The following is a 19112-nucleotide window of genomic DNA, read 5'->3' on the forward strand; positions in this document are numbered from 1 at the left end:
AGATTATCGGGAACAAACGCGGCTTGCGGACAGACAGACAAGAAATTCTAAACGGGATTTTTATTATCAGCAATGCAAATACATCTTCCCGAAAAGAAAAGCATTGGCTATTATTGTAAATTAAAATTTTGCTGATATATTTCACATACATCATTTACTAACTCTTGTTCGTTGTCTATATGAGATAATATAGCCTATGTTACTCGCTTAATAGTGCAAGAAATTTTAAAATACAGCTAAAAGAGTTTGAGTTATCTCAATATATACAAAAATACAAATCTTTCGTTTTTATATAGAGGATAGTTGACACTTCACATGTAACATTTTGAAGCTTAAACTTTTTTGTTCTTTATGTAAAGTCAAGCATTTGCTTGTTGCAAATATTTCCCAGCAATCACAATAACCATACATATGCAGTTACACCACTAACTAAAAAAAAACACTAACCTTTTCCCTTCCGAAGCTGGTTGCAGCACAAACTTGTCAAAGTAGAGACGGATCAGTCTCTCCCTTTCCTCATACCCTGGCAGACCGAATTCAATCATTTTGTCCAATCGGTCATTTATAGCAGAGTCAAATTGCTGCGGAGTATTGGAAGCCAGTACAAGCATAATTCTACTGCTCTGATCTGATGTACGGTAAAGGAAGGCATTTAAAGCTGCCCTTAGGTCCTCACTGATCCGTTCCGATGAACGCTTACGAAGAAACGCGTCCGCCTCATCAATAAACAGTAGGACACCTAAAAATATTGTTATTATTTAATAAATGTTTTCGCCCGCGACTCCGTCTGCGTGGAATTAAAAAAAAGTGAGTAGCTTATGTGTTCTTCCAGACCGAATCCAAATTGTATCAAAACCCATTCAGCAGTTTAGGCTACAAACTCTAAAAAAACATCTATCTATCTAAACTTTCGCATTTTTAAGATAGCAAAGTTTTTCTAAAGTGGTAAAAATCTTACCTTTTCTACTAGTATTAGCCCAGTCGAATACTTTATGTATAGCGGCGACTGCGCCCTTGCCCATTGGTGCAACGTCACCGCCCGTTAGAATAGCATAGTCCATTTCTGAATGTTTCGCTAATTTCTAAAAAAAAAAAAACAAGTGTTCATTCTTATTTAATTAAAAAAAGTACCCGATTGATTAACTCTAATAGATAAATATATTAAAAATGAACGAAAAAAGTTATTAAAAAAGGTTATTAAAGGAAGTGAGATTCAAAGTCAGTTTTTACAACTATTTTTGTTATTTATTTTGTGGCACTCCAGGATAGAAGACAAACTAAATTACCCCTCAGTAGACATTTAAATTTAAGCACGCAGTCTATGTGTCTCAAGTAGATTTATATTAATAAAAACATACTTTGGAAATACTCTGTCAGTTGTGCAAAAAAACCAATCAAAATCTTTACCTTTGAGAATAATGTTTTCCCCGTTCCTGGTGGCCCATACATGAGTAGATTTCTATAATATCCTTTGTTTAATCGGGTATTTTTGGTTGCAATCGCTATATCTCTCAGTCTGCGTTCCAAGCTAGGTTCTAACACAACTCCAGCTAAAGCATCCGTTGGTTTTCTAAATCTGTTCACAGCTTTAGACATCGTCAGTATTGGATGCTTTATAGCTTCGAGCAGTGAAAATCTAGATGTTTCGTTAATCAACGACGGTTTACCTGAAGGGGAATTAAAAAAAATCACATAATTGAAAACCTATGCTGTCCGAGTCAAGTATCGGAGCTATAGTTAGAATAGATTATTGGCATGTCTTTCCTAAGACAAAAATCCCCCTTTACCTAAGATTAAAAAAAAAGAATAGATTATATTGATATCATATTGTTCATCATCCACTTGCCCTTATCCCTTATGGAGGGTCGGCACAGTATGTGCTGCTCTTCCATACATCTCTATCAGCCGTCATATCTGAATCCACTCCTTTCTTAAGCATATCCTCTTTCACACAATCCATCCATATTTTCTTCGGTCTTCCTCTTCCATTGTTGCCATCCACATTCAATCTTAACACTTTCTGGTTTATGTCCCCATCATTTCGTCGCATAACATGTCCATACCACGCTAACCTTTTGCTTCTCAATTTCTCCACCAGTGACGCTACTTTCAAACTTCCTCTAATGTACACATTCTTAACTTTATCCATTCTTGTCACACCACACATCCATCTTAACATACGCATCTCAGCCACATGCAATCTCTTTTCATCCGCAACTTTGATATTGATATCATATTGTTAATATTATAAAATGTCTCACCTATCCTTGCTTCAATGAACCTAGCGGTGACAGAGGTCGCGCCTTTCGCTGTATATACTCCAAGTGCAAGCAGTGATAATCCACCAGCCGCTGCTAAAGTTTTATCCCAATCCGTCACCAGAGCATTCAGACCTGTGCCAATCACAGAACCCGCAGTCCTGTGTAAAAACAAATTCAATTATCTTAACAAGTCGCTCAGAGATTACCCTAAGTTAGGGTGACCAGGCCTTAATCAACCACGCTGGCCAACTGTGGATTGACTTACACATGTCTTTGAATCCCCACACTGATATGTGCAGGCATCACAATGTTTTCTTTCACCGTAAGAAAATAATGCACATAACGTCGGGTAAATTTTGTACGTATGAAATTAGAATAATATAAAATAATATTGGTTCATAGCTAGAATATAGAACCTGTGGGTTACAAGTGCTCAAACCCCTGAGCTACCAACATTAAAGTTCATATAAAAATAGACAATCCATAGGCAATCCTCACTTACTTGATACTCTCCAAAATGGTTGCCCTATTCTCCGCAGCCTTCAGACGTATTTGTTCGAGAGTGATGTCCCTATTCTCGCGGTCGGCCTTCGCCTTTGCGCGGGCCTCCGCCTCGATCGCCTTCAGTTTGTTCTTCTCCCGAAGCTCCATCTCATGCTCGATGGTGGCACGACGTAGCGCCTCCTGTTTCGCTACACTCTCTTCTTGTCTGAAAAATACAATTTGTAATAATTTACCTGATAATTTTAAATTATCAATATATTTGATAGTTTCCAATCATCTATAATTTTATTATTAGTGAATAAATAAGTAGACATTGCAAAAGTGTCTGCATTCCACTACAAGTTTTCAAAAGGCGTTTACTAAACAAAATGGTATATGTCATAATTAATTTAATCAAATATTACTAATTTATGGAATCAAAGTATTTGTTACTTTAGATATAAAGAACACCCAGAACTGGAAATTGGTCATTCCGGCCTACTTAAGATTTCAGTTGAGTTGTTTCTTTCTATACTTAGTAAAACCAGATGTAAAGCACTAACTTTTTTAATATTTCTTCCTGTGATTTCTGCTGCTGCACCAATTGTTCTTCGTATCTCTTCTTCGCCAGTTGATCTTGGTACTGGGCCCTCATCTGGTGCTGTTTTGTCTCTTCCTGATCAATAAAACAAGAAAATAGACAATAATTAGACAACAAACCATTCATACTATGTATTTCGGGTTAACAACTAAAAAGTAATTAGATTGTGTGGAGACGAAAGAAACTATGGATAGATAGTGTGCAAGATGAATTCAGAAAGCTGATATATGGAGTTGTAATTAAAAATGTCAGGATAATCCTAACCCCAAAAAAAGGCTTTGGTATTATAATAAAATTAGAAATCATCTTAAAATTGAGTACTAATGATTATAGATACTCTATAACCTATTCATATAATAATTGTCTAGCTGAATAGTTTTAACCTTTGAAGTATTTTAATGTCTGGGCAGACATTAATGGCTTTTTTCCGAGGCTTGAAGGATTATTGTGGACTTTTACTGTTGAAGTGCATTTATCAACTCATTTTATCATCCCTCTCATTTGTTTTGAAAAAACAAGGACAACAATGTGTGTCACAGCAATGAAATTAATACTCAATGGCTGGATACCTTCTACAAATCAAATGTGCCACACTCTATAATGCAAGTCAACTTACAGAAGTTACAATGAACATTCATTTGTATGTACACAGGGAAACGGCATTACTCTTCTATTGTTCAGAAAAAACTTTCTTTTTTTAATAGTATGATAGTATAATGGCATCCTCTCCATCCATTTTTTTTTAAATGTTTGTTCTGTACTCTTTTTCAACTGTTTCATTGTAAAGATGAATTAGAATATAGATGTCAAGGTGAGAGATGCATTTATTAAAATTCAAAGTAAAACTCTGCTTATCTTATTTTCTGTTAATGGAAATGACATTGATAAAGTAATTCTTTACAGTTCAAACAATGTAATATCTCCTTGAGTTTTGTATACATTTTACAAAGTTCACATTCAATTAAGTTATTTTAATGGTTTATGTGTGGAAGTGTACACCAGAGGTAGGTCTAGAAGTATGTATTGAAAGGTGATAACTGAGAAGTTGGAAGATAGATTAACCTGGAGGATGACAACAAGGAAATATTTTAGTGGTTTTTGATGTCATCTTAATAGGTTATAAACATTAGTACATGTATTGACCATTAAAGGGTTAAGATTCTTTGAGATAGTCCGGCTGGGGCAATTTGTGTCCTCCTCATGTTAAATGTTCCCTAGCCATGGAGTTGTTGAAATCAAGTCTTTAAAACTATAGGAATTTCATGAAGATATTTTTAATTTAAAGGTATACATTTACAAAAACATCTAAAAATATGAAATACTGCAACATCCAATATGTATGGAAATTGGTGTCCCATTGTACACTTAATAGTTGATGTATCGAAAGGAAGTTTATGTTAAAATGTTTTTTTTCTATGTAACACAAAGAATAATTAGTTTTACATAAAAGTTAGTATACCTGGAGTGTTTTCCGCCTTTCCTCATGATCAATTTTCTTCTGCTGCACTTTAGACTGTTCAATAGATACTTCGTACTCCTTGATTTTAGCCATCTGCTCATGCTGGCGTGTAACCTCCTGCATCTTGCTGATTTCCAAGGCCTCTTTGGCATGTTCTGTTAAATAATATTAAATATTGTTTTCATTTTATTCCTCTAGTACCCTCAATTTAAAATTATTAATAAGACTTCTAATTACAAAAAATTAACTGACAAAGAAATTTAATTTTAGTTATCCTGTCTTTGTAATAGACAAGAGGGAACAACAAAAAGGACTTATTAGACACTTGAGCCTTTTTGAAATAAAAAGCACACTAAAGAGAAGCACAATCATATGTATTTAATAATTTAATGCATGTCTCAAGTGTGTAATTGTTTGTTTATTCAAACAATTATTACTGAAGATGATGCCTAATCACCCAAATACTGTTTAAGTTTTTTTCAATAACTTCTAATGAGCAAGATTACAACAAAGATTTTGTTATAGAAATGGCGTCGATTTTTCGGAAATATACAATTTATCTAGTTTTGTAAAAAAGGGGTACAATTATGGATTCCTGTTCAAGATTATTTTAAATGTAACTTACTTTTATAACAGAAACTTTAACAATATTAATCTAAAATAAACTATGCATTTAAGGTGTTAACTATCTATATATTTTATGTCCCGCTATATATTTTGTTAATGTAATGCATATTTTATATGTATAACCTAAATTGCTAGTTGAAGTCATGTGCGCGAGGTTACATTATGCAATAGTACTAAATGTGTGTTAACTTACTTGATCGTTCAAGTTCCTTCGCAGCTTGAGCGGCGCGTTCAAGAGCGCTGGAGTCGAATCTGTATGCTTCCATGGCTCTTTTCTCAGCTTTGGTAAGATTAGCACTAGCAGGTGGTGCGGCACCGGAGTCACCATCATTTGACGGTGGATCTTCTGAAGGTGGTACCTGTGGCCGGCTATACCCGAATAGCCACGACATGGTGATTTTATTTGAAACGCTACGATACAATGGAATAAATAAGGAAACACGGAATAGTAAAATAAGGGAGAATTCAAGCACTACTATCCGCTGCCGCCACAAATGTCATACTAAAATCATAGAGTTTATCAAAGAGTATGTAATATGTAACTGCTTATAACCATAGACTGCATAATTACCTTTGTACATTGCAATTTATTTTTAAGATTTAATGAACATAGCGATATCGATTTTATTTCAATTCTTATTGTGAATGGACTATAATAATATGGATTGTCATATAATGCACTACATCCTTGTGTGTAATATATTTTTAATACTCAAAACCATAATCCCACCTTTTGTTGGGTGATGTGGTCGAAAGATGTTGAAACGCTGGGGCAGCAAATACCTATTAATGCTTGGTTTGCATTTGGCCAGTATGCCATACATGTATGGCATACAACTGGCATGATGCAAACACAAACTGGTGCCTGCAAACTTGCCCTTGAACTGGAGGATATGTAGTGAACATTTGTTCCTATATGAGATTTGGATTTAGGAAGCAAAAAAATATATAACATCATGACAACAAATTTATTTATACATTTTATTTATTAATAATGAATATATAGAACTGTTTAAAAGTAATCGAAAAACATGAATATACTTATTGAAAATGTACAATCATCTTTGCAGTGTTTCATTTACAGAAAAATTGTCTTGAAACTTGTAACTTTATGCATTTTTGAAAATAATAAAAGCGGTATTGATGTTTTATTAAAATAGCGTATAGTGTAAATGCTTTCTTATCATATTTACCGACCTTTATCATTTCAAGGTGTACAAGACTTTCAGATATTTGTCAATTTTAAGATGGAACATCTCAAACATCAGAGACTATATAATAAATCTAAATTATTATATTTTGTTCAAAGAAAATTAATAAAATATTTTTACAAAGCAATATACAACATGCAAGAAACTTGCTCTTGTTCTAAATAACTTAGTGAGGGGTTTGCCTCATTGTCAGATGGGTAACATACGAATATAGTTAGAGAAATTACAAAAACAATAAAATATGAATGGAATGAAAATACACGATACTAACATGAACAATATCTTATAGACATTGATCATTCTAAATTTAGCATTTGACCATGACAATGGTATTATAATAAGCACATTACATAATTATGTTTAATTCAATAAGCATACTAAATAGATGCCCATAGACATATGTATGTGACATAGACTTATGAAGATGATTAAACATTAATTTGTTTAGATCATAGATTTCAAAACCATAAAAATTATAACCTCTGCTTCACATTGATTAACAATTTTATTTCCCTATTGAGATAAAAGTGAAATTGCAGAAAACATTAATTATAATCTCATTAAAATATTGAAAAGCAGGGATATTACTTTTCTAACAATAAATCTTAAAAATAACAATATACATATAAAATAACTATTAATATGCTAAAAATGACTTTCAAAAGTGTAATACAACTTTGACATATTTTACAATAATCTAAATATATTTGCGTTTCTATAAGTTTAGATGCGGCTTGAGTTGAAGCAGCATGACCTGTGAACTGGTTCCTCATCATCCACAATCAGGACTTGGGATGCCCGAGATGCCTCCTGGTTATTTTGAGAGTCTTGCTCAAACTTCTGGATCATTAGTTGCGCCAGCACAATGAATAATTCCTCTATTCCAAAGTTAACCTTTGCAGATGTGTAGTAGTGTTGAGCGCCGACTGATTTTGAAAAGCTGAAAAGAAAATTTTATCAGTACAATGCTTATCATTAGTTTTATAACTTAATTCTATTAAGATATATCATTTAATATGTGAAGCAATTAGTCGGAATTAGCCCAAATAGTGGATGCAAAACAGAGGATATGCACAGTAAGATATTTCCCCTTTTTATATGTCCCAGCCCATGCCATAGAAACTTTCTTTCACCACCCTTGTATAAAAAGCGAGGGAATGGGAAGAGGGCTGAAATTAAGACTTGTGCATGCACACTCATCTTCACCTGAATTCTGCTTTGTTATAATATTGGAGGATGTAAGCTGGCACAACAGTGTGAAGTTAAATTTAAAATCTCAGAGCTATACAAGACACACGCATCAGCTAACTAGCTGCTAGTGTGTCAAAAAACCCAAAATAATAAAAATAAATGTAAAAATAAGGATTGAGGGCCTGATTTAAAAGGTGGTTATTTTAGAAACCGCACATATTGTGAGGAGGGTCCTGTCTCTGCAGCCCTGACCACTGGTTGCTTGAATCATCGGATTCCGCAGCCGGTGTTGTTCTATTTTTTTATGTATTATATATTTTTTAATACAAATCTTGTAAAATGTATTATATATAAAATAAGATATATGAAGAAAGTTAAAATAATAATAACTGTACCTTTCAGCTTCCTCTGTAGGCACTGCTTGCTCATGCTCCAGGTCAATTTTATTCCCAGCTATTACTAAAACAATATCAGATCCTAGCATCCTCCTCAGTTCCTTCACCCAGTTCTTCACCTAAAATAAACATGTCAATATTATTAAGAGTTAATAAAACTAAGTAAATAGACAAGTTGTGATGGGAGTGTATTCAGATATGATGGTTGATAGAAATATATGGAAGAGGAGCACATAATGTGCCAACCCTCCATAGGGATACAGGCAAATTGATAATTGAGAGTTCATAAAACCTACAAACTATTATTAATTCAATGAACCACTTTTTTTATAATATAAGGTGGCAAACGAGCAAGCGGCCACCTGAATCCACCAAAATGGAAAGCTACCGCTACCCATAAACATCCATAATTGCGGATGCGTTGCCTACCCTTAATTGACAGAGGAGGAGATGCACATAAAGAGGACATTGTCTTGCAAACATAGCCAATATTTCTATAGAGTTAAAAAAAAAGTTATAGACAATTCTTTTTGATAGTAAAGGAACAAAATATTCTTTTATTTTAAACAATTAATGAAGAAAGCTTCTCCGGGATGTTGTGTTTGTTACACAATAGAAGCCATTTACAACACAGATTAGCCGTGGAAGCACTATCACCTGTTGATAATGTTCAAAGTATTTTTATTTTCATAAACTTATTCTATAAATATCATATCTAAATGTCATTCAAAATATACTTTAGGTTGTTATAATCAAGGTTTGTTACTCATGTTAATTGGTGAACATTAACATTTATTCATTTATAATGTTCATCATAATTGCTTATATTTTAGAATAAAATTTATTGCCTGAATAACATTAGTGCATAATTAATTATTGGAATAAGAATATTTGAAATAAGTATTATTATAACAACTATATTTTACATTCGGCACTTATTTTATTTTCAACCCGCAAAGTTATAAATTTGCTTAATGAAGATTTTATTTTAAGTGACTTTGTTTTATATCACAATTCTACTCTTTGTCAAGTGCTTCTAGTCTTATCCCCGATATGTGCAAGATGCATCATCATTTTTTTCTTTACCATAAGTGTATCGGACAAGTGTATACATATTAAATAATAAAAATATTAAAAATAGTTGTTATCTGGGATCAATAAAAGCATCTGTAGGTGACAAGTCAAGTAATGAACTTTGCCACCTGTGATCAACAACACAACAATGCAACAATATGCAATTTTACTGATCGAACACAAAGTGGACAAGCGAGATTCAAAGAGTTGGTAATTGTTCCACTTACCTTCACAAAAGAATCTGCCTCAGTGATGTCATACACCAATATGGCTCCGTTGGAATTCCTATAGTAGATTGGACCCAGAGCATGGAACTTCTCTTGGCCTGCGGTATCCCAAATTGCTAGATTGATTCTCTTGTCATTCAAGTTTATTTTCTTGTTAAGAAATGTTGCCTATAATGCAAAGAATTGTTATAAGGATTGTGTTAAATATATGATGTCTATCAAATAAGACGTTAATTTGTTTCTAAGTACCCAACAATTTTATGATGTTATTGCATTTTATGAAGATTATTAAGAACATTTCACAATACCTGTAGCGTACTAGTATGCCTTTCATTAAATTTGTCTTCGACGTATCGCAACAACAGCGAAGTCTTTCCCACACTTCCTTCTCCCAGCAACACCACTTTAAAATTATGAGTTCCATTACGGGCGGTAGACATTGTTGCAAATGATCCTATCCGTGTCTTGATTTAATGAACTACTACAGTTGAAAATTAATTTCTTTTATTTGCGGAAACCTAAGCTCTCACATTTATTTAAAATCCAATCCAGATAAATCCAATAGGCAAAATGATGTTGACAATCGATGAAGAGATGAAAAGAAGGTCGGTGCCATAGATAAATAATGTATAGAGTTTACCACAGAGTAGAAACTGAACATAAAGTATAGAACACATCAAAAAGTCGTATAGATTAAATATAAATCTATTTTGTATAACATTTTTTAAATTAAATAAAAAAACATACGTAAAAATGTCATCATTTCCCTTTTCTTCAAATTTATCAAATAAAACTATTTCCTGTATACTTCGATGAAACAATATAAGCTCTTACATTGTATTAGAAAATAAATAGATTTCAGATACACTGTAATTTCATTACTCAAGCTCATATAATTATTTTTTTACATAAGTAAATACCGCTTATATAAATAAGCGATGTTTCCTTATTAACAGGGAAAACATGAGATAGTAGGGTAAAGAAAAGTATGTTCCAATGACTGCTGATCACAAATAAGGAACATTACTGCTTGAGGGCTTGATGATACTGAAACAGAATCAGATTCTGTTTCAGTATCATTAGCTGTAGACACAATTATTCGGTCCATCCCTTCTTCCATATGACCGTCATTTTTTTAATATACCTCCTCTTAATGTTCCACACCCATGCACTGTGTTGTCCAATCTTTCGCCATATAGACTCAAAGGCCTCTCCAGTCCATCATCATCTTTCTCCTTATCCTACTCCCGTAGGGTCGGCGCAACAGGTTTTTGTCCTCGTCCTCCACATAACTTTATCATACGTCATCTCAGTCATCACTTCCTTTTTCTCAGTCATCACTCGCTTTAAAAGGCAAAGGCCTCTTCAGTTAATAATACAATTTCTTTTGGACCTTTCTATTTAGAAGGCTCTAGATTTTCTCAATCGGGTTGAGGTCGCAATGATAAGGCAACGAGGTGGAAAGTGCGTATCTTACTTTCGAAAAAGAATCAAACGAAGCAGGTTTTTTAATAAATGCAGAAAAAACGACACACATACATACTTTACAATCAACATCGGATAACAACGAAAGGTAGTAACTATAGGATGTAACAACTTTGTAATAGTAAACATTTTCGTTTATCTGGGCTCAATGGTGACGAGGGAGAACGAAATATCCACAGAGATCAGGAGACGAACGTTACTACTATGGCCTATTGAGATGATGATCTTTAATCTAAACTCCTAACCCGTAAAATGAGATTGTCACTCTACAGTCACCTATTCATCTTGGGAAGGGGGGGAGGTGGCTGAAAACCAGCTTGATACTGGATCTCAACCATTATTAGTTAAGCTGAGTATTTTTTTGGAGAACAATAAAAAGAGGTCTTATATTTTTATTTATCTTTTATTTTATGCTTACAAAGTACAGTATATAAACATAGAACTAACAATCTTCAAATGTTTTATTTGCAACTTCGTTCCAAAAATGCAGTATTGACCAACTTTGCATAACAAGTCGCTGATGTTGTCCATTCTTTTCTAATTCTTTGCGTACTTTGTTATTATCGAATTCACTTCTGTTGTTGCTCAGAAATTCCTAAATTTGCCTGCTGCCATTGCACCTGCCAACAACAGACACAAGTAATTCAGGTATTTGAGATTTATTTTTATGATGTACACATAACAGTATTTGCCGAATTCTTCTATGAATAGCACGAAATATAGAGACTTCGAACAACTTGATGGAAAGAGACCACATACAGAGTGAATTCATTCTCCTGGACTGAGAGTCTATTCTTAAACATCAAACTTCTTTGTGTCTTTCCAGAATTGCATCCTTCGAGTAGGCTTCCGCTGACCTTTGACTTTACATCAAGTTCTCACTCAATCACTTGCTTTATCTATCATCTTGACCCATGAATTCATGGTAAAGGGTAATCATATCAACTGTGACCAGTGATCGATGCGACTTCCTTGAGTCAGCTAGTTACAAACCGCCTTGAGTTTGTCTGTATCTAGTTACACGTAATTTCCCTTTGATACTGAATATGCAAGTTGTGCCTTGTGACTCATAGAACTACCAATAATCAACTGAACTTTCTTTGTTAATATCATGTGCTGAGAGTACCAAAAAGATTTTTAGTGATATTCGGAACAAGGCACACATCATTTAGTACAAATGTCTCTCTGTTTGTCTTCTTAAGAATTGAACCCATTCCTATTGCATCTATCACTTTACCATCACTGGTAGTTACCATGTGTGGTTCTAGGAAGTGCTCAAAATCCTGTAACCAGACACTTCTTGTTGCAACAATGTGTGACCCTGTTATCAACATACCACTCATCCTAATCCCGCTTACAATCGGTGATATTTATTGGCATTGCTATCATGGCAATTCCAGCTTTTCCAAGTTATTTCTTCTTTGGGCAGTCCTTCTTGAAGTGGCTAACTTGTCACATATTCAGTATCTTCCCTGGAAATTATCATCGAAGACCCTTTATGGTCTCAAAGCTGACTGGCCAGATGGTTAAATGTTCTGTCCTTCTTTGACATCATTATACAACTTGACCTAAGGCAAAGATACTCCTCCAGCAATGTATCAAAAATCTAAATTCTTTGCTTTAGGCATATGAGTTGCAATGTCATCTGAGATGTCTATCTTCAATTGAAACAGGGGCATACAGGCATGATACAGGTGGTCATCAATCACCTCATCATATAGACGGTTCAGTTCATCCTTGGTCTTGAAAACCTGACCACCTTATCTAATGCTTCAACGGTAATATTGTTCGTAATCATTAAAGAGCCAAACTCTCTAGTTTCAGTTACTGTCTTAAATTCTTGTTGTATTTAATCACTGCTTCTGCAGCAGTAGACCACTACTTTTCACTGTTGGCTTCTCTGGTTTACATGCATTACAGTTTACAATATCGATTAGTCGGTACGTGCTGCGCACTACTCATTCTATAACGCCAGTACAATGAATAATTCCTCTATTCCAAAGTTAACCTTTGCAGATGTGTAGTAGTGTTGAGCGCCGACTGATTTTGAAAAGCTGAAAAGGAAATATTATCAGTACAATGCTTATCATTAGTTTTATAACTTAATTCTAATTAGATATATCTATTAAATTGTGTAGCAATTAGCTGGAATCAGCCCAAATAGTGGATGCAAAACAGAGGATATGGACAGTAAGATATTTTCTCTTTTTATATGTCCCAGCCCATGCCATAGAAACTTTCTTTCACCACCCTTGTTTAAAAAGCGAGGGAATGAGAAAAGGGCTGAAATTAGGACTTCAGCATGCACACTCATCTTCACCTTCTTCACCCGACTTCTGCTTAGTTGTGATATTGGAGGATGTAAGGCGGCACAACAATGTGAAGTTAAATTTAAAATCTCAGAGCTATACAACACACACTCATCAGCTAACTAGCCGCTAGTGTGTCATCCAAAATAATAACACCCACCCAAATCAAATGTTAAAATAAGGATTAAGGATTAAGGGCCCAATTCAAAAGGCGGTTATTTTAGAAATCGCACATATTGTGAGAAAGTTCCTGTCTGCCCTGACCACTGGTTGCTTGAGTCATCGGATTCCGCAGACGGTGGTGTTCTATTTTTTATGTATATTTTATTTTTGAATACAAATCATGTAAAATATATTATATATAAAATAAGATATATGAAGAAAGTTAAAATAGTTATAACTGTACCTTTCAGGTTTCTCTGTAGGCACAGCTTGCTCATGCTCCAGGTCAATTTTATTCCCAGCTATTACTAAAACAATATCAGATCCTAGCATCCTCCTCAGTTCCTTCACCCAGTTCTTCACCTAAAGTAAACATGTTAATATTATTAAGAGTTTATAAAATTAAGTAAATAGTTAAGTTGTGATGGGAGTGTATTCAGATATGGTGGTCTATAGAAATGTATGGAAAAGGAGCACATAATGTGCCAACCCTCCATAGGGATAAAGGAAAGTTGATGATTATAGTTTAGATTATAGTTCATAAAACCTACAAACTATTATTAATTCAATCAACCACTGTTTTTATAAAATGAGGTGGCAAACAAGCAAGCGGCCACGTGAATCCACCAAAATAGAAAGCAACCTAGAACATAATATTCTTTAACATAGAACTGACGATCCTTAAATGTTTTATTTGTAACTTCGTCCTAAAAACGCAGTATTGACCAACTCTGCATAACAAGTCGTTGAGGTTGTCCATTCTTTTCTAATTCTTTGCATACTTTGTTATTATCGAATTCACTTCCGTTGTCACTCAGAAATTCTTAAACTTGCCATTGCATCTGCCAACAACAGACTCAAGTAATTCAGGTATTTGCGATATATTTTTTATGATGTACCCACAACGGTATTTGCCGAATTCTTCTTTGAATAGAACGAAATATTGAGACCTCGAACAACTTTATGGAAAGGGACCACAGACAGAGTGAATACATTCTCCTGGACTGAGAGTCTTTTCTTAAACATCAAACTTCTTTGTGTCTTTCCAGAATTGCACCCTTCGAATAGGCTTCCGCTGACCTTTGACTTTACATCAAGTTCTCACCCAATGACTTGTTTTCTCTATCATCTTGACCCATGAGTTCATGGTAAAGGGTAATCATATCAACTGTGACCAGTGATTGATGCGACTTCCTTGAGTCAGCTAGTTACAAACTGCCTTGAGTTTGTCTGTATCTAGTTACACGTAATTTCCCTTTGATACTGAATAAGCAAGTTGTGCCTTGTGACTCATACAACTACCAATAATCAACTCAACTTTCTTTGTTAATATCATGTGCTGAGAGCACCAAAAAGATTCTTAGTGATATTCGGAACAAGGCACACATCATTTAGTACAAATGTCTCTCTGTTTGTCTTCTTAAGAATTGAACCCATTCCTAATGCATCTATCACTTTACCATCACTGGTAGTTACCATGTGTGGTTCTAGGAAGTGCTCAAAATCCTGTAACCTTTGACCATGCTTCTGCAGCAGTAGACCACTACTTTTCACTGTTGGCTTCTCTGGTTTACACGCGTTACAGTTTACAATATCGATTAGCCGGTACGTGCTGCGCACTACTCATTCTATACCGCCATTGCACCTAGTTGACGCCATATTGGAGATTTAGTTTTTACTTAATTCCATGAAGAATTAGTTCACTTCGTACGTCCTGGGCCTTTTACGGGGAGTCGATTCTTTGCTTAATTGTTACCTTGGACTTCATATATAAATTAATAAAAAACGACGAACACGAAAGGAAGGCAATAATGTTCAGCCATGATTGGCCATGCCATGATAATGCACAACCCAATAATCCGTGTACAAACAAAAGATACAAAACCGTGTACAAAACCCTGTACACGAATTATCGGGACTTGGATTATTTGGCTGTGTCATGGAAGTAATAAGTACTACGTACAACAGGATCGAAATCTATCTGTACATCTTGCAGTTAAAATTAAGAAAATAAAACCTTATGTTAAGACTGCAAGAGTGTTGTTACACGCAAAATAAATTTGAACCTGAGTGAGAAGGCTATAAGTGTCTACTGTGTCCCTTTTTAACAGTGACCTAGAGTTGCCAGATATAAATTCTTACGTTGTTTGTAGAAAAATAGGCGATTGTTGTAATGTATGGAGTAAAACGTTTACTTTTAAAATGTTTCTAAATATTAACAATAATTTATTACCGACATGTTAAAGCAATATTATTTGTTGCTACATGTAAAACTTTTTTAACGCAAAAAATTTGCTGCCGCACAGCTTTTCTTTTGTTTGTTTGAAATTCGGGCACCTAAAGTGACAACCCCACATGACCACCCGACCGGGGAATGCGTTACGCATACTCCATGACTCGGGGCAGACACGTGAGTTATGTGGGACTCTCCCCCCATAGTGGGGGGCATAGCTCAATAAGCCCCTTCGTTCCCTCCTGGTCAATGTGTGGGGTGCTACGGGATCGCTTTCGCTTGCCACAGCGACGCCCCACTGACCGCTGCACCCTAAGGCGCTCCTCGGAAGACGGCACCGTGCAATGCAGGCTCGGAGACCCCGCCTCGCCCGCTGGTGCCGCCAGGGTTTATAGAGTCCCCACCTCGTGACCCCAGTCTTGAAAAAGACTAAGGGCCCGCGGTCCGGGCGGTGATGAGCCATCGGGATTACGCGTGTGGGCGCAGGATCGCACGCCCGAAGTCGTGTTCCCACGCCCCGACCACGAGAGCTGCGAGAGGACAGGGCAGAACCTTATCCATCCCGCATCCCTCGCGGCCCCACCACAACGAGGGCTGCAAGAAGGGTGGGATAAACCGGCACGGAACTCACAGCCCTCGCGGCCCACATCCTCCGACCACGAGGGCTGCGAGAGGACAGGGCGAACCATATCCATCCCGCAGCCCCCGCGGCCTCACCTCTACCATGCCCCGCTAAGCCGGCCATGGTTCCTCTTGGCTTCACCGCGTTGGTGGGGTGACCACCCGACCCGATTTAGTGGCGGAGTTTTTTTATTTCGTAACATTTTTAAAGAGTTTTTAAGTTAAAACGGGAAGAATTTGCGTCATAGATTGCGGAAGCGAGTATTATGCTTATTGTGTATTATTAATTTCACAGATAAAAGTTTTAAACATAATTTGTTAGTGAAGAATTACGGTGACCATGCGTGACTATCCAATCCTAGTTTAAGAACAAATAACTTAAATACATATGCGTTTATTTATTCCTTTCTCTATTAAATTAACTTTGTTTCAATTTTATTATAGATTATGATAACAATAATACATTAATATCCACCTATTCAGTAATCTGCTGACGTCAGACTATAAAAAACAAGATTTTTTTCATAATTACTGTCCTTAAATCAAATTTCACTATGGTCACCATTGCCAGAGAGTGATAAACAGTACAGTTATTGAGGTTTCGCTCGGCTTCAATTTTGGAGAAGAGCTTTCTGTTTCTCAAAAAACTAGCTCCTGCAATTTTATAGAATCTTGTATCGTATTTCAAGTAGCTGCCTGAATATGGTAATTTAATTTGGCGCCTTGTTGTTTATGAACTTATTCAATAGGATAATTTTATATAAATTGGCAGCGACGGCTCTTATAAATATTAATTGCTGATGAAGTACATTTTCTTAACGCCTTGGTGCATTCTTGACATCTTAATCCACAATGACTGCATTTATAATGTTATTAGAAATTGCAAATCAGTAAACATGTTACTGTAAAACACGAACTCCGGTACGTACTAAAATTCATCGGTGAAACTTTAGATTTCCCGACTGATTACGGTAAAAGTTCAAGTAGTTTATTTCGAGTATTTCGCACCTTTGGCGGAATCTTCAATGAAAAGAACTCACAGACACCCCATGGTCATAGACAAGAAAATTTATACCCGGCCGGCACGCCCGGTGTAATACCACGACCACACAGAAATGGAAGCAATTCCGTGTACAGTCTGATGAGTGTGGTGCCGGAGGCCTAATTTAAGTCCCTTACTCCTTATCACCCTTTTCTCATAAGGAGACGATGGGAAGGGGAAGTGGATTTGATAGTGGAGGAGATGCATAGGGTGGGGAAATATCTCCTTTAAGTGCATCTCCTCCTCCGTTGGATATGGGTAGGCAACGCATCTGCAATTGCGGGCAGCGGTCTCTTCGCCATTATCGGATTTCCGCCAACAGCGGATTCAGGTGGCCGCTTGCTCGTTTGCCACCTTATGTTATAAAAAAAAATGGTGTAGAAAAGATCACCGGTGGGTTGTAGCAACATTATAAAAAGGAAAACTTTTTTAAAATGAGCTAAATATCACTATTTTAACGTTTTTAATATCAATGAATTGAATTAAAATTGTCACTCCTTGGCTTTATAAAAGCGTAAATAATTACTTTGAATTAAATTATTTGGTACAAATAATTACTAAGCAATGAAACTTTTTTTCTTTAAGGGTTATTAAAAAAAGCTATAGAGAATTCAAGTTTTTACATTCTCCCGACAGATCTTATAATGCCCGGAGTTGATAATTTAACAGTAACGTAGCGTATGACGCACAGAATATTTTAAATTTATGACGCAAAAAGCAATATGTGAGGTTGACCTTTTTAAATCAAATACACATTACTTTCTTAAATATCATGAAGTGGCAAGCGGCCACCTGAATTCGCCGAAATAGCGAAGCGATATTTGACCATAGACATTCCCAAAGGCAGGACTACTTTTAATCGCCGGAGGAAGGGATGCATAGAAAGAGGATTTTTCAACATTCTAACCGTCCCCTCCTCTGTCAAATCCACTATCCCTTCCCATCCGTTCTTTATAAAAAAAAGGTAGGAAGGAATAGGGGATTAAAATTAGGTCTCCGGGACACACACTTATTAGAGTTTACGCCGAATTACTTCCACTTCACACCTATCTTTAGTATGGTCGTGGCACGGCGGGGGGCGAGCCGGCCAACTCGTGCAACAGATGTTTTTGGTGGTGTCTATCTTAGTGTATATTTATGATACTAAGCATACATTCAGGGCTACTTGCAGTCTCTGAGTGTGGCAGTTGGGCTGCTTGTAATAAATCTGTATATTCAAAGCTTTTTAATGTCTAAATGACCACATAATTCAGGTAGGATCGTGGTCTAGCGCTAATTCGAAAATCATAAAAAAATGAGCAAGAGGCTTATACTGACATATTTAATACCGAATTTACATCAACATCCGTAGCAATAAGAAGTGAAGCAGAGAAAAGTGAAAAACTGAAAAAGGGGCGGAGTTTACGCTGCTTCATGCTTATTTTGATATCGGAAAGGAAATCATTGCCCATTCTCAAGTGCGACTGCGAGGGTCCCGGGACCTTGAACGCAAAGCGTCGCGCCGGGACCACCCTTGAATTATTTTACATAAATTCTCATTTCTTATATACCTCTGTGCATAAACGTTTTGCCATTCTTGTCGTAGTTTAAAAACAATCAGAGGACTACAATGGACTTTTCCGCCATTTTAATTTTCGTGAAGTAATTTTCCGCGCTTCTATACTATTTCGCGAATCTGAGTTTTTATATAATTAAAACTTTTGCCAGTGCTGTTGGAATTAATACTTTTCT

At 35.8% G+C, this 19112-nt stretch overlaps 2 protein-coding genes and 1 long non-coding RNA gene across 3 annotated transcripts; all 3 read right to left on the reverse strand.

Annotated features, from left to right (window-relative positions):
• Nucleotides 1–410: 410 nt before the first annotated feature.
• LOC106108387 (ATPase family AAA domain-containing protein 3) lies at nt 411–5928 on the reverse strand. Its single transcript, XM_013289547.1, has 8 exons — nt 5625–5928; nt 4805–4959; nt 3308–3420; nt 2764–2970; nt 2262–2419; nt 1408–1667; nt 959–1082; nt 411–739 (listed from the first exon to the last, which is right to left on the reverse strand). Exons 1-8 carry the CDS (start codon nt 5821–5823, stop codon nt 426–428), a joined length of 1530 nt encoding a protein of 509 aa, XP_013145001.1. The 5' UTR covers nt 5824–5928; the 3' UTR covers nt 411–425.
• A 1025-nt stretch (nt 5929–6953) lies between these two features.
• LOC106108394 (ras-related protein Rab-21) lies at nt 6954–10147 on the reverse strand. Its single transcript, XM_013289556.1, has 4 exons — nt 9838–10147; nt 9530–9697; nt 8229–8347; nt 6954–7582 (listed from the first exon to the last, which is right to left on the reverse strand). The coding sequence occupies exons 1-4, from the start codon at nt 9967–9969 to the stop codon at nt 7366–7368; spliced, it is 636 nt and encodes a 211-aa protein (XP_013145010.1). The 5' UTR covers nt 9970–10147; the 3' UTR covers nt 6954–7365.
• A 2411-nt stretch (nt 10148–12558) lies between these two features.
• On the reverse strand, nt 12559–15364 carry LOC106108397. Its single transcript, XR_001225935.1, has 2 exons — nt 13730–15364; nt 12559–13068 (listed from the first exon to the last, which is right to left on the reverse strand). It is a non-coding gene; the product is annotated as an uncharacterized LOC106108397 (long non-coding RNA).
• Nucleotides 15365–19112: the final 3748 nt, after the last annotated feature.

Source organism: Papilio polytes, unplaced genomic scaffold (assembly GCF_000836215.1).
Source record: "Papilio polytes unplaced genomic scaffold, Ppol_1.0 DF821544.1, whole genome shotgun sequence".
Classification (NCBI taxonomy): domain Eukaryota; kingdom Metazoa; phylum Arthropoda; class Insecta; order Lepidoptera; family Papilionidae; genus Papilio; species Papilio polytes.